This window comes from Tympanuchus pallidicinctus, unplaced genomic scaffold (genome assembly GCF_026119805.1).
Source record: "Tympanuchus pallidicinctus isolate F22 unplaced genomic scaffold, pur_lepc_1.0 scaffold3, whole genome shotgun sequence".
NCBI classification, from domain to species: domain Eukaryota; kingdom Metazoa; phylum Chordata; class Aves; order Galliformes; family Phasianidae; genus Tympanuchus; species Tympanuchus pallidicinctus.
Window position 1 is genome coordinate 11,546,497 of NW_026294747.1, and position 12,892 is coordinate 11,559,388.

Here is a 12,892-nt window from a genome sequence, read left to right on the forward strand (position 1 = left end):
ACTTATGTGCTGCTTTCAGGCAGGTGCTGGCTCTCAGGCAGATTATAGCCATTTTTAGTGTTCACTGCTGCTCTCTCTCCCTATGAGAAATAGGGTCTGGACAGCATCCCAGGCCTTCAGAAAGCAGAACATTCCTGCCACCTTGCCTTGTGTGCATGTGCAATCTCACACCAATTTACTCAGTTGCACCTCCCAGGAACTTTCAGTGAAATCAGATCATTGCAGGTGGGAATTCCACTAACTTAACGGAACGAGTAAAGACCTGTGATGATCTCTAACATAACATGATATCACTTTCTTCTTTTTTTTTTTTTTTCCCCAGGACAATTTTCATTTGTCTCACAGTTTGATATGCATCGGTTCAATACCGATATTTCTACACTGGAACTCTTTGTTAAGGATCCTAAAGGGATTCTTAAAACAACCTTCACTCACAATCGAATGCAGCCCAGTACAAACGGATGGAGAACAAAACGCAGTCAGCAGGTGCAGCACAGCAAATAGTTCTCAGCTCACAGCAAAGCCAAGCGATATTTGAAGAACACAGATAAAAACGAAGTACATATTTAAGCAAAATTTAAGTAACCATATGAAAATAACCACCAAAGCACTGGAACAAGCTGCCAAGAGAGGTTGTTGTGGAGATTCCATCTCTGGAGATACTTAAAATTCCTCTGGATTCTTCCCTATGCAACCTACTGTAGGGAACCATTAGCAGAGGGGTTTGGACTAAATGATCTCCCGAGGTTCCTTCCAACCTCTATAATTCTGTGCTTCTGTGAAGAAAGGGAAAAAAAAATGCCCAAACCTAGCCAGGTAAGTGTGCAGGGGTTGCAGTGCAATCTGTCTAGCTTCTATTTCTGTGACTAAAAGCAGGATGACTTCTTTTGAATCAGGCTTTGTGACTGTGATGTGAGCCCTTCAGGCATGCGGCACCTCTGTGTCTCCCTCAGTCAACATCAAGCAACAACAAATTATTTTCTCCCTCGTTCTCATTTTTTTCCATGGAAGGCTTTCATCCAACTATTGATAGTCCAAAAGGGTAAATCTCACCTTGCAGAAAAGTAATATCATCTTTGCAAGTGCAGCTTTGTTTGTTTTTAAATCAGTTTCAAGGACAGAGTGAGTACATTGCATGTTGAAGTGCATCACAGCTTTCCATTTGATTCCAAATGATTTACAAAGATCAATATTAACAGACAGCAATTCACAGCATGATGTAATCTAGAACTGATAAAGAACTGCATTGCAATACTGTTGAATTGTCATGAATTTAATACAAGACAGCACAGACTGAGTTATAGCATTCGACCATTGCAAAATCGGTGCTCCAACCCTGGCTGCTTTTTGTTTTGAGATTATAACTCTCAGAAATAAATCTCTCCCTCTCAGCTTCCCCCAGCTTTAAAACATTTTAAATGTGCTCTCAGATGTATTCATAGTTGTACATAAAGTCATAGGTTTTATAAATGTCTCTTTTCCTTCTTTATATTGTCACTTTTCTTAGAATTGGTCAATAAGTTTTTATAAGAAGCTGTGTCTTTGAGTACAAACTGGTTGATGAACTCTGAATGGCAGGCTTAAATTTAAGGAGTGAGTGTTTCATTACTTATCACTACAGTTGGTATGTCCTTGTTAAGTACCTCAGGTACTCTCAGGTATGCAAAATGAGACACTGTTATACTAGGAAAGTACCAAAGCATAAAGCAAAGCTTCCCTGTGTGTTTCTCGTGCCTACACAGCATTCTAAAATTTTGATCTATCAAAGAAAACAAAGCTATAATTTTGCTCAAAGGTGAATACTTACTAAATACAGAAATATTAGGAAATAAATGCTCAGTCATCCCCCCCCATCCACTGAAAAGAAAACTCCTTTTAAACCCTTTTGGAGATATGATTAGAAATCACTGCAATTCTCAACTGTATTATTAGGTAGAGACTTCTTTCTGGAAGACAACCTACCTTTCATTGTATCCTGTTACCCTGGGGATGCTGAAGCATAGGTCAGCAAAGGTGATGCCAGGACTCCAGAGACAGAGGCGAAAGAAAGACTTCCTCTGCCTGTATCATCACAACACAGGAGGCAGTAGGGTGACCTAACACAAAGGATAAAATTAGTAAGGGGACAGATGATCTTTTGCATAGGAGTTTGAAAAATAAAACAGATCTATGGCTCAAAGCTGTATTTCCACTGTCACCACTGAAAGCGTTGATTCAGATGAACAGCTAAGGTTGTAAGCACTCCCAGTGACTTTAATAGGGCTGCTCAAAGCACATCTATTCTCTCCTGAACAGCAGCTGTGCAGCTCCAGCCTCTCACATTGAAAAGTCTTTCTGAACTCTACAGCTGTTTTTCTCCTACTCACACCAGGCTTTGGTTAGCCACAGCTCGAGGCAGATGACCATCAAAATCTGTCACCAGTATCAGCTAGGGAAATAAAACACAATTCTGAGGCCAACATCATTTGGGAATTTATGATAACATTACCTCCTCCTGCTGCTGTTTTACCAGAATCCTTTTCCAGACTGTGATCTCCTTGCTCAATCTACCAAATCCGTGCCTCCCACACAGGTCTCCCAGAGCTCTTAAAACTGTTTTCATTCCTTTTTAGCACGTAAATCTTAGTAAGCTTAACTGCTAATTTAACTTAAATCTGACAAGAACTAGCAGAGAAAAATAAGGTGATTCCTGGACATGCGTATCTACCTTCCTATAAAGTCCTCCCTGCACAACTTCTTTTTCCTGGGTAGAGAAAACACCCAACAGGGATACACAGAGGACTTTTTTCAGGTGGTTGACATGAAACCCAAACTTTTACTCTTTCATTCATTCTTTAATTGAAGTCAGTGGAGCTATATGGGTGATGCTGCTTCCACAAGCGAGTGCATCGTCTGTAACACAAGTCTGAAAGCAGAGAAGAGGAGCCACTGCTACTGAAACTGAAAAGGCTGAATGCCTGACTGTGATAAATATATACATATGTTCATCTCGTGTGCACACTGGATTACAGAACCTCATTACAGCCCTGGAAAACACTGCAGAGTTAGGGGAGATCCTTCAGCATCCCAGCAGGTGGAGGCTGGTGAGACAGAGCAGAGGAATGGTTGCAGCACCATTATGGTTCAGTGGGGTGAGAGGAGCCAGGAGTGCCACGATGCAGTTTGGTATTGAACAAGCCTCTGTGGAAAACATTTTATCCCTAAATTTGACAATCTTTGAAAATGATTTGGTTTCTTTTATCTGTTGTAGTCCAAACCTTTATATCCATGGAAAAATATTTTGTTAAACAAAACCAGAATTTTATATTGCTACCAGGCAGGCTCCTGGCAGCAAAGTTGTTGTTTTTTTTTTGTCAATATGATGTTACAGTCTACGTTCCTTGTTTAATAAAGATCTTATTTTCTGATACTTCACCTCCCAAACTGCAATATAAGCTTTGGAAATGATGCTATCTTTCATTTTCCCCATGAAAATAATGTATAAACACAAACTTATGTTTCCACTGTATGCTTTTAAGACAGTTTCCTGTTTTTGCAGCTGTCTTGCTCCAATCCTCTGCTTCCCCTCACCCACAGACCTATGATTTGGAGCCTTCTCACTCTCTTTTTGAAATACTCTGCTCATCTGCGACTGCCAACTCTCCTTTATCAACTGCAGCCTTTGTATCTTCAAAGAAACCTTGCAGGTCACTTAAGCATGGCCTCCCCACCTGAGCCCATGAAAAACGCCTTTGAGCAAACTTCCAATTTCTTAACGCACGCTTTCAGGTTCTTCTGAGGTCCTGCAGCACGCATGGACAGGCAGAGAGGAAGATGGAGTGCCAGAAGCTGCAAGGGGCTCCTTTCATCCTCACCGCCGCCTGAGAGCTCAACACTGATGTTCCTACAGAGGAAATGCTGATATGGGTAATGGAAGGCAAGACTAAAGGGCTGCGAGAGGACCTCAAATTTCTTCTGGATTAACCCCCATGGCCCTCAGAACCTGCCCTGCTCTGCTTCCCCTTGGCCCCTGGATCCATCACCATAAGAAACGATAGGTGAGTGGGACTATAAGACAATTACCATCATTTTATCAACAAACTACAATCTTCATTTCCTTTCTCTTTCCAAATTTCAGGTTCGAGCTCACCACTCTCCTCTCATTCTATGCTTTCCTGCTGCCAACTCTCAAGGACTTTGGATGGCCTTTCTGTGCTGGGGCTTCTCAGACCCCTCCCTGTACCTCAGTCTTTCATGTTCAACCCCAGCACTCAGCTGCTGCCTGGCCGCTCTTCCTGGAGGCTCTGTCAGCAGCTGAGGGTGGCTGCAGTGCAGCATTGCGTTGGTTCAGCCTCATGTTCCTTAACTTCACCGTGCTTCGGATTTCCGTGCTCTTTTTCCCACAGTTCAGGCAGACAAACATCCAGCTCCTCTGGCCTTCCTTCTGTCCTGCCAGCATCGTAACCAACCTGTTGCTATTCACGCAGGGGAAGCAGGCATTCAGGCCTCTCCGGTGTATCCTGCCACAGCTCCTGCAACGCTTCCCTCAGCACCCAAGCTGCTGCCACGCCCGTCTCCTTCCCCTGCACACCGCACGGGACACGTACCAGGGCAGACGAGGGGTTTTGCCGCTTTGCACGAAGGTGAGCGGCGGGGATTCACCCCAGCGCCGCCGAAGTCGTCCCGGAGACGCCACTCGGGCGGGCTCTGAGACGGGGGCACGGGGCACCGCTCCCGCTGGCGGGCAGCTCCGGACTCTCGCCGTGAGGGGGGGGGGGGGTGAGCGGGCGCGGCGCCCTCGGGGCGCGGCCGGCATTAGGACCCGGCGCGCGGCGGCGGGAGGGAGCGGCGCGCCTGCGCGAGCGAGCGGGCGGGCTGCACCGAGCCGCCGGAGAGCGGCGGCGGCAGCGGGAGGAGCGGCGGCGGCGTCGCGGGTCCCCGCCGCCCGCACCGGCCCCGACCCCGGCCAGGCAGCGCGCTCGGCACAGCGAGGAGCGCAGGAGGAGGAAGCGGCGGCGCGGCGCTGTCCGTTCAGCACCAGCGGGGCCCCTCCGCCCCCGCCAGGCGGGGCGGGCGCAGCCCCGCCGCCCCCGACTGCCGCCGGCTCCGACCCCGCAGCCCCACTGCCGCGCGCCGGAGGGCACCGCCGCTGCCGCGATTTTTCTTTTTTCCTTAGTATTTCTTTTTTTCCCCTCCCTCCCTCCTGGGTGTCTTGGCCACATCCAACCGGCAGGGACCTCCCCCTCCGCCCCGTCCCCGCTCCCCAGCCTCCGCAGCTCCCGGAGCATGTCCCCGCCGCCCCTTCCCGCCCCACCGCCGCGGCCGCAGCCTCCGCGGCCCCCGCGCCCCTGACTGAGCCGACGGCGGCGCGGCCCCGGCAGTCCCCGGCCGCGGGCGCCGAGCGGGCGCGGGGCCCTGACCCGGAGCGGGGCTCGGCATCGCAGCGCCTGCCGCCGAGCAGCCGTCCCCTCGCGGGCTCGCCGCCCTCCGTGCTCGCTTGGATGAGGCTGCGACATGCCTGATAAGAGACGAGATGGGCCAGGGCGACGAGAGCGACCGCATCGTGATCAACGTGGGAGGGACTAGGCACCAGACTTACCGCAGCACCCTGCGCACCCTGCCCGGCACGCGGCTGGCCTGGATCGCCGAGCCCGATGCCCACAGCCACTTCGACTATGACCCCCGCACGGATGAGTTTTTCTTCGACCGGCACCCGGGCGTCTTCGCCCACATCCTGAATTACTACCGAACCGGCAAGCTGCACTGCCCTGCTGACGTGTGCGGGCCCCTGTACGAGGAGGAGCTGGCCTTCTGGGGCATCGATGAGACCGACGTGGAGCCCTGCTGCTGGATGACCTACCGGCAGCACCGCGACGCCGAAGAGGCTCTGGACAGCTTTGGTGGGGCGCCCCTGGATAGCAGCGCCGAGGACGGAGACATAGATGGCACCGGAGACTCTGGTGATGGCGAAGAGGAGCTGGAGATGACAAAACGCCTCGCGCTCAGTGACTCCCCGGATGGCAGGTCTGGAGGCTTCTGGAGACGGTGGCAGCCTCGCATCTGGGCGCTCTTTGAGGATCCCTACTCCTCCAGATATGCAAGGGTAAGCTACGCAACCAGCACCCTCACAAAACGCTTCTCCCCTCGGTCCCACCTCCGCCCGGTGGCACCAGGCTTAGTGCCACAGGCAGAGTAGAGCAGGCATCCCAACAACTGTATACAGGGCCTGGGGATGCAGGCCACACTCTCAAGAAAGTCCCATGTGTGGGGCCCAACTGGATGCCGTGGCATGAGCTCATGTACTTACGTGAGCTTCTGAGACCCTTGTTCTCCAGCGGGCTCCTAGTAATACACAGCATGGGGCAGGTCCCATTCATAGGCCAGGCAGTCCTGTGGGAGGACGGAGATCTCTGTTACACCAGGTATTTCCCTCCATACACAGGCTTCCACAGTCAGCTATGCCCCAGCAGAGAGGCATCTACTCCAGCCCTCTTCCTGTATGAGATGGAAAAGGGATCATGGAAACAGGGAGCTTGGAGAGCTGCTTAGCTTGGACTGGAGAGGCTGTCTGTTCCCTTCTCTTTTCTCATACATATCATGTTAAATATTTATGATCCTGCTTCTCCGAGAATGGATAATTCAGTTGCTCACTTACCTCCCCACTCTGTCTTTTCCCTTGAGGGAAATGCAAAGTATTAATCAGAGGAGAGGGTTCATTCATGGTGAAAGGACACTGTCTGGGAGGCTTCTCACCTGGCTACCAAAGGCCAACCTCTCCCTCCCGGTGCCGGCAGTTTTGGAAAGGGAATGCACACATTGGTTCACCACATAGATGGCAATAAAGATGGCCCTAAATAGGCACCCAACTCCTCTAAGGAGTGCCTTGGTGCTTTTACATATGGGAATGGTGACACTGATTAGGGCCTGATTCTGCATGTGCAGTCAAATGTAAAGAAAAGATCAAGTTCAGAGAAAGAGAGCAGGATTAACCCCTAAGGCATCTGTCTTGGTAAGCAGGAGGGATAGGTGGAGGACAGTGCCTTCAGAAAGTCATCAGCTTGGACAGGTGTCACTTCTCTCCTAAACGTACCTTTATGGAGGTATAAAATTGCTGCTGGCCCTCCATGGTGACGGTTGGTGCTTCAGTGTGGGAGGATAAACATTGTTCCTGAGGAGGATCAAAGGAGTCAGCAGATTAAGGAGCAAACAGGATGGGTGGAGGGAAGTGGAAACACAGGGCACAGAGATAGGGAAGCTGCCTGGACATGAATGGGGGGGCACCGCAGCTGCTGAAGGCTGCTGAGCTGAGCAGAGATCTCCGTCAGGGAGCCGCCAGGTCTGCAGGCTGAATGAATGGGAAAAGCTGGAGCAGAGCCTGCACTTACATCTTGGTGCATTTCTAAACGTTCTTGTTTGCATACCCTTTGGAGGTTTCCTCCTTGAACAAAGAAGTGAATATTTTAAATGAATTCTTTTAAACAGCATGGAGGGTAAAGGAATAATAAAATATTTACCACAACATGAAAGGATGATGCTGTTGAATTGCAGCTTTCAAATCCCCGATTTCTGCCAAGGGAACATGGACACAGAGAGGGAAGGCTGGAGGGCATCCTTCAAATGGCTTCATTAGCTTCCTTTAATCAAGCCCAACATTAGCAGGCGTTAATTTGAAGAGCAGATCTCTAGTGGCCAGGAATCTGTCGGTAAATAGATCTCAGGTCAAAGCAGTGTTCTTGTCCAAGATGTTGTGGAATGGTCCAAAGGCTAAATGGATAAAGCTGCTCCAATGAAAAGGCTACAGAGACTAAAACACCGTTTTTCTTGGAAGCATTCCAGTATTTTAGTTTAGAGGGCAGAATATATGACTGATAATGAGTCTTTCTTTGTGATCTGCAGGCTGGAATCCTAGGAGGATATAAATCCCATTTCCTAATTCTCTATGGGGATGGGGTATTTCCATTTAGAAACAGGCATTTTATAGACAGATTTTTTTTTCCAGTGGTTGCCATATCATTTATTCACAGTTACATATGCATACGCGGTAGAATTCAAGCCCTGATTTCCCTTTAACTCCTTCCTTCCCTAAAGGATTGTTAACTATAGAAAACACAAATTCTGAACTTAATGTATATACTGAATATTTCATAGGTTAAATACCATTCCTTACCTTGTATCTATGGAGACACAGGCTCTATGCATTAATATTTTGTATGAAGGAAGATGGCTTTCATCATCAACACATGCACACACTGTCCATTAAGAAGACATTAAAAGACACTTAACATTTTCTAATAAAAGCCATACGTTATGGTTATGGATGTAAAAAGAGATGGGAGTCTGATTTATGCTCCTGTAACCTAATGACACACACTGCAAAAAGATCTCAAGCTCACAATAGCTAATTTACAGTAAAATAATTGATAGCATCATTAACAAGTGAATGGTATATTAAAGCAATCCTTAGTATAGCCAGGCAACAAATGATGCTGCCTCCCTTACAATTGTGTACGCTGCTTTCATTTGCTAACTGTATCCTAGCTTTGCAAAGATTTAGATTCACACTGCCATTTTGTCAAAAGTTTACATCACAAAATTTGTCATCCTAATACATCTTAGACCTGTAATAGTGATGATTACTGTAAACATATATATTGGACACCAAACGGTACGTCTGAGTAACATCTTAATATAAGCACTGATTTACATAATCCTTATACTGTATTACACTTGGGCAAGTACTAGTACTAGGAACGTGATACATGAATGTTAAGTGAAACCCTGCAGAAAACAAGATTTCTCTGGACTATATGGGGCACATGAATGCAATGAACATTCAGGAACTGTCTGTGGAAGGCTCAGCATTTACTCAAACCTAGCCATTCCTGGAGGCCTGTGATGAACACTGTTTACAAACACAAGAACCTACAACTACCTTGCCTCACCAGCATCCATCTCATACTAAATATCTGATCTCATTGTAGATCTTGACGTAGGTGGCCAGGGGAGAAGGGAAGAGCACTTCTGTGTTGCAGGCAAAATCAGCTAACTGCACATTTTGTCTGTTCACAAACTTCAGCAAAGCATGAGATCCCAGTTACTAGCAGTTTGTACTGGCTGGGTTTAATTACATTCATGTTTTCTAAATACTAATTTCTTAATATAGTGCTTTCTAAAAAGATCAAACGTAATAAAACTGCTGCATGGGCTTCCAAATCTTATGAGAAGGTGGCTTGTTTCACATCACACCTTGCCTCAGACGCCCATCTTAGTAAAGTAAAGCATAATGCACTTCTCCATAACAGAAAGGCTCCATGTTTTAGGTAACAGAGGCCAAGGCAGGTACCCGGAGGTCAGAACAGAACAGCAGATAAGGTGGTGGAAAAGATCATCTTTACAAAGATACCAGGTATGCATGCAGACAGGTGAGCTTCCAGGTAGATTTTCCAAAGCATCTCCTCAGGCAGCTGAGTGCTGCCTCACATTCCAGGCACCCGAACTGGAGAGCCATTTCTTCAAAGCTTAATAGAAATCTTTTCACATCTTCAGGCAACTTTGAGAATTTATTTTCTGCAAGTAGATGCAAAGGGAAAACCCTGCTCAGAGCTGCACAGAAAGCTGCACAGACTCTGGAGCAGAGTATCTGAGAGTTATGTTGTAATAGTTCCTGCCTTCTGCACTCATTAGATGTCGCAGGCTGCTCTGCACACACACAGTGCATGGAAAATATTTTCCTAGCACCCTGTCTCCTTCATTTTTACATCTGGGCACGCTGTTTGTACACAAGCAAAGCTCCCACTGACTTCAGAGGGAATCTGGCCAGCATGTATCTAACATCTCTGCCCCCTTCCTCCTCCTTCCCAGCAGGATAAGATGGTGCTGGTGTTCAAGCACAGCTGCTAGGTTAGTCAGTGGTTGGGAATTTGGAGCTCTCAGCTGAGATTCCATGTCAGTGCTCACGTTCAGATTGGAGAGTTAAGCTTCATTAATGGATCCTAAGGAAAGCTTTGCAGTCCTTCCAAATAAACACTTGAACTGTTCTTAAACAAAAGCTGGTTGGGGTCCCATGGAAAGTCCTCAACAGCTTGACTTGCCATTCTGGCATACGCTATATGGCTCTGATCTGGAGGAAGAGAGGCTTATGGCAAACATCACTCACTCTTCCCTCCTCTCTCCCTTTGCAAACCTGCTTTCCTCAGCAGGCGATTTCTGAAAGATAAATTTCTGACACAAGGAAGGAGGTAGTAAAAGGATAGCAGGGAAGAGATGAGAAAAGGGTGGTCCCAGGGACTTCTTCCAGCTTTCTTTTGAATATTCTAGAGTGCTTCCACCTTGTTGTGATCATTTCTCTGTACCGAATACATCCTGTAGGTATGAGAAAGGCTTACGGGTCCCGGCTCCTGACAACTGTACTGTCTTGGTGCTGAGAGGCTATGGGGATATTCCTGCTCATCCCTTAACCTGGCCAAGCGCAAGAGAGCATCAGTGCACAAGGAGAGCTTCTGCTGCTGCTGTCCCACAGGACAGCCTAGGGATATTCCAGGAACAGGTGCCTCAGGTGGTCCCACTACATGTGAGCAGATAGGGAGGAAGAGGAGATCCTCTCCCCACCTCCCCTCCCCACAGGCACCCCTCTCCTGGGGGGGTTCTTCCAAGGGGCCCCGGTGGAGCTGCTGTCCCTCCCTGGGCCCTTCTGCAAAGCTTCCCTGCAGAGGCATGTCTAATCCTGCACTGAAGCGATTCTCACTGCACACTGACAATTAACCAGACAGCCTAATTTTAACTGCACGCTGCATTACAGCTCTGCAAAAATGAGAATCCTGCATAAAATGAAGTTTCCCCTGCGCTTGTAGTATAATGGAATTACAGATAGACATCTATTAACCACCATTCTGTCATTCATTATTAACACAGCTCCTAAAATCCCATCTTGTTCCTATTTTCTCCCATCGAGCGGAAAGCTACTACAAATCCTTACATAACCCATGAGGAAGCCGGGTATTGGCTCCTCTGCATGCTGTCCAAAGCAGCCTCTGCCATCCCAGCTGGAAAGCATTGGCCACCTCCCAGGCTCTGTCCCTGCTGAGTTAGCCAAGGTGGGAACAAGCACACTCACAAATAACTCCTGTGAATTGTTCCTCTGGCTTCAGAAGTAATAAATTGTAAAGCCACCGCCAAGAAGAAAAAAACTGATTGTGGCAGCTGTGCAGAATCATGACTTCATTGGTTCAAGTTGTTCAAAAACACACAGGAAGATGTGATGTCTGCCCGCAAAGTCTGACAGTCTTTGAAGTCACAACCTCACAGGGAGATAAGAGGGATGATGTTATCCACCTGACAAATTTCTGGCTGCGTAATGCATGCTTAGCACTTCTAATTCATGGAAGGGTTGTTTTCTAATCCATTTGCCCATTTCCAATTTTATTTCTATTATTTTGAAACCTTAAAAAAGAACGGCATCTGTTGCCATTTTCATAATATTTTTTTAAATCTTACTTAATTATAATGTTTCTAGGTTACAAAATTTACTCGATTTAGCCAAGGCTAAGATTGCATGGATCATACAATCATATGCATACACATATATATGCCTTCCTATCACCACCACCTCCCACAGTGCTGAGTGGGACTTCCATATGAGGAAGGACTTCAGAACTAAACAATCCCAAAATACTTCTAGAAATGTAACCTCGGTGCCACTGAAATCGATGCGAATTCAGCGACCGGTTTCAGGATGGTATTTGGGCTCTTCCGTCTTTAATCCATCCCTACGTGTCTTCAGTTACTTTCCTTGCCCTTCTCCTGACATTTGCTGTTTTGGTTTTGGTTAGGAATGAAAGGCAACAAAATGCTGTATTCTGTGTTGGTGCATCACGAGTCAAAGGATAAAAAGATCTCCGGATCATTTATAATATTTCTATTTTAGAACAGCTCACAAAAATGTGATGCATTAGACTATGCCTAGGAAAATTATTTTCCTAATTTGTTTTTCCTTATTTTGTATGGTCTAGCAGTGAGTGATACTCATCTTTTTAGCTTTTTTAAAATACGTTTCTGATCTGTGTATATTTATGGTACTACTTCAGTACAGCCTATACATACTGCCTTTCTTTTAACATAAGGAGAGATGGTAGCAAATCAGCAGAGAGGGAGCAGCCTTACTGTTGCTGAAATTCAGTGCCAGCATTTCCAGCAGCTTCAAGGATAGAACTGCATCTTCCTGCAGTGTGGTTCAAGATAACAGATTAATTGCAGCGTACTGCCTTTTTAATAAATGGATTGCGTATTTCCATTCCAGAGCACTGAGGTGTGATAGATGTTAGCAATTTATTAGGAATGTACGTATTTAAATATGTATTTTCATAATCATTTAAAGTCCTCAGAATCTTTAGCACATTGCATCTAAACACTGAGCTCTGATATCGACAGAGCTCTTCATAATCTTAATGGCATTTTTCACTGCAAAGGGCTATAGAATACATCCCCATTCAAGCCACATGACTTCAATTAATACTCAATCAAATCATATCCAAGTGCTGTATTTCATAATAAGAAGGGCAAGAGGGGTATTCAGATTGAAAAATTGAGCCCTAATTGATAATCAAGTAAGTAATCCTTTCTCATGCAAATACAGATGGCAAAGCTGAGTTTCCATTTTGTATAGGCTTGATTTAAAGAAATTTCAGTGCATTCTTGTGGAATCACACTAACAGAACAGCCATTTTGAGATCTTTGCAACTGTATTGCAATTAGCTTAGATGCTATATGCTGAATTTGATCTGAGGAAAGAACAGTATTAGAAGGCTGACTGGGTTTTCTCTGCCGAATGCTGCGTTATATAAATATGTGATTCACTCCAAATGGTACCCAGGAGGTACAGTGCTAGGATCGCATGAAATCAGCAATATCTCTCAAG

General features: G+C 46.6%; 1 protein-coding gene and 1 long non-coding RNA gene across 6 annotated transcripts in view; one reads left to right on the forward strand and one right to left on the reverse strand.

The window, feature by feature from the left end:
- Window positions 1-12,892, reverse strand: part of LOC128087411 (uncharacterized) — a 91,755-nt gene that overhangs the window by 13,310 nt on the left and 65,553 nt on the right. Inside the window, exons 5-7 of the long non-coding RNA XR_008209839.1 lie at window positions 7,494-7,676; window positions 6,287-6,369; window positions 1,963-2,096 (exon numbers count right to left, since the gene is read on the reverse strand). This is a non-coding gene — a long non-coding RNA (uncharacterized LOC128087411). The remainder of the gene's footprint in view (window positions 1-1,962; window positions 2,097-6,286; window positions 6,370-7,493; window positions 7,677-12,892) is intronic.
- KCNC1 (potassium voltage-gated channel subfamily C member 1) overlaps window positions 5,360-12,892 on the forward strand; it is a 115,687-nt gene continuing 108,154 nt past the window's right edge. For all 5 annotated transcript variants that reach the window (XM_052696950.1, XM_052696953.1, XM_052696948.1 and 2 more), the window contains exon 1: window positions 5,360-6,082. In XM_052696950.1, coding sequence (XP_052552910.1) covers window positions 5,513-6,082 — 570 coding nt within the window. In that variant the 5' untranslated portion in view covers window positions 5,360-5,512. The remainder of the gene's footprint in view (window positions 6,083-12,892) is intronic.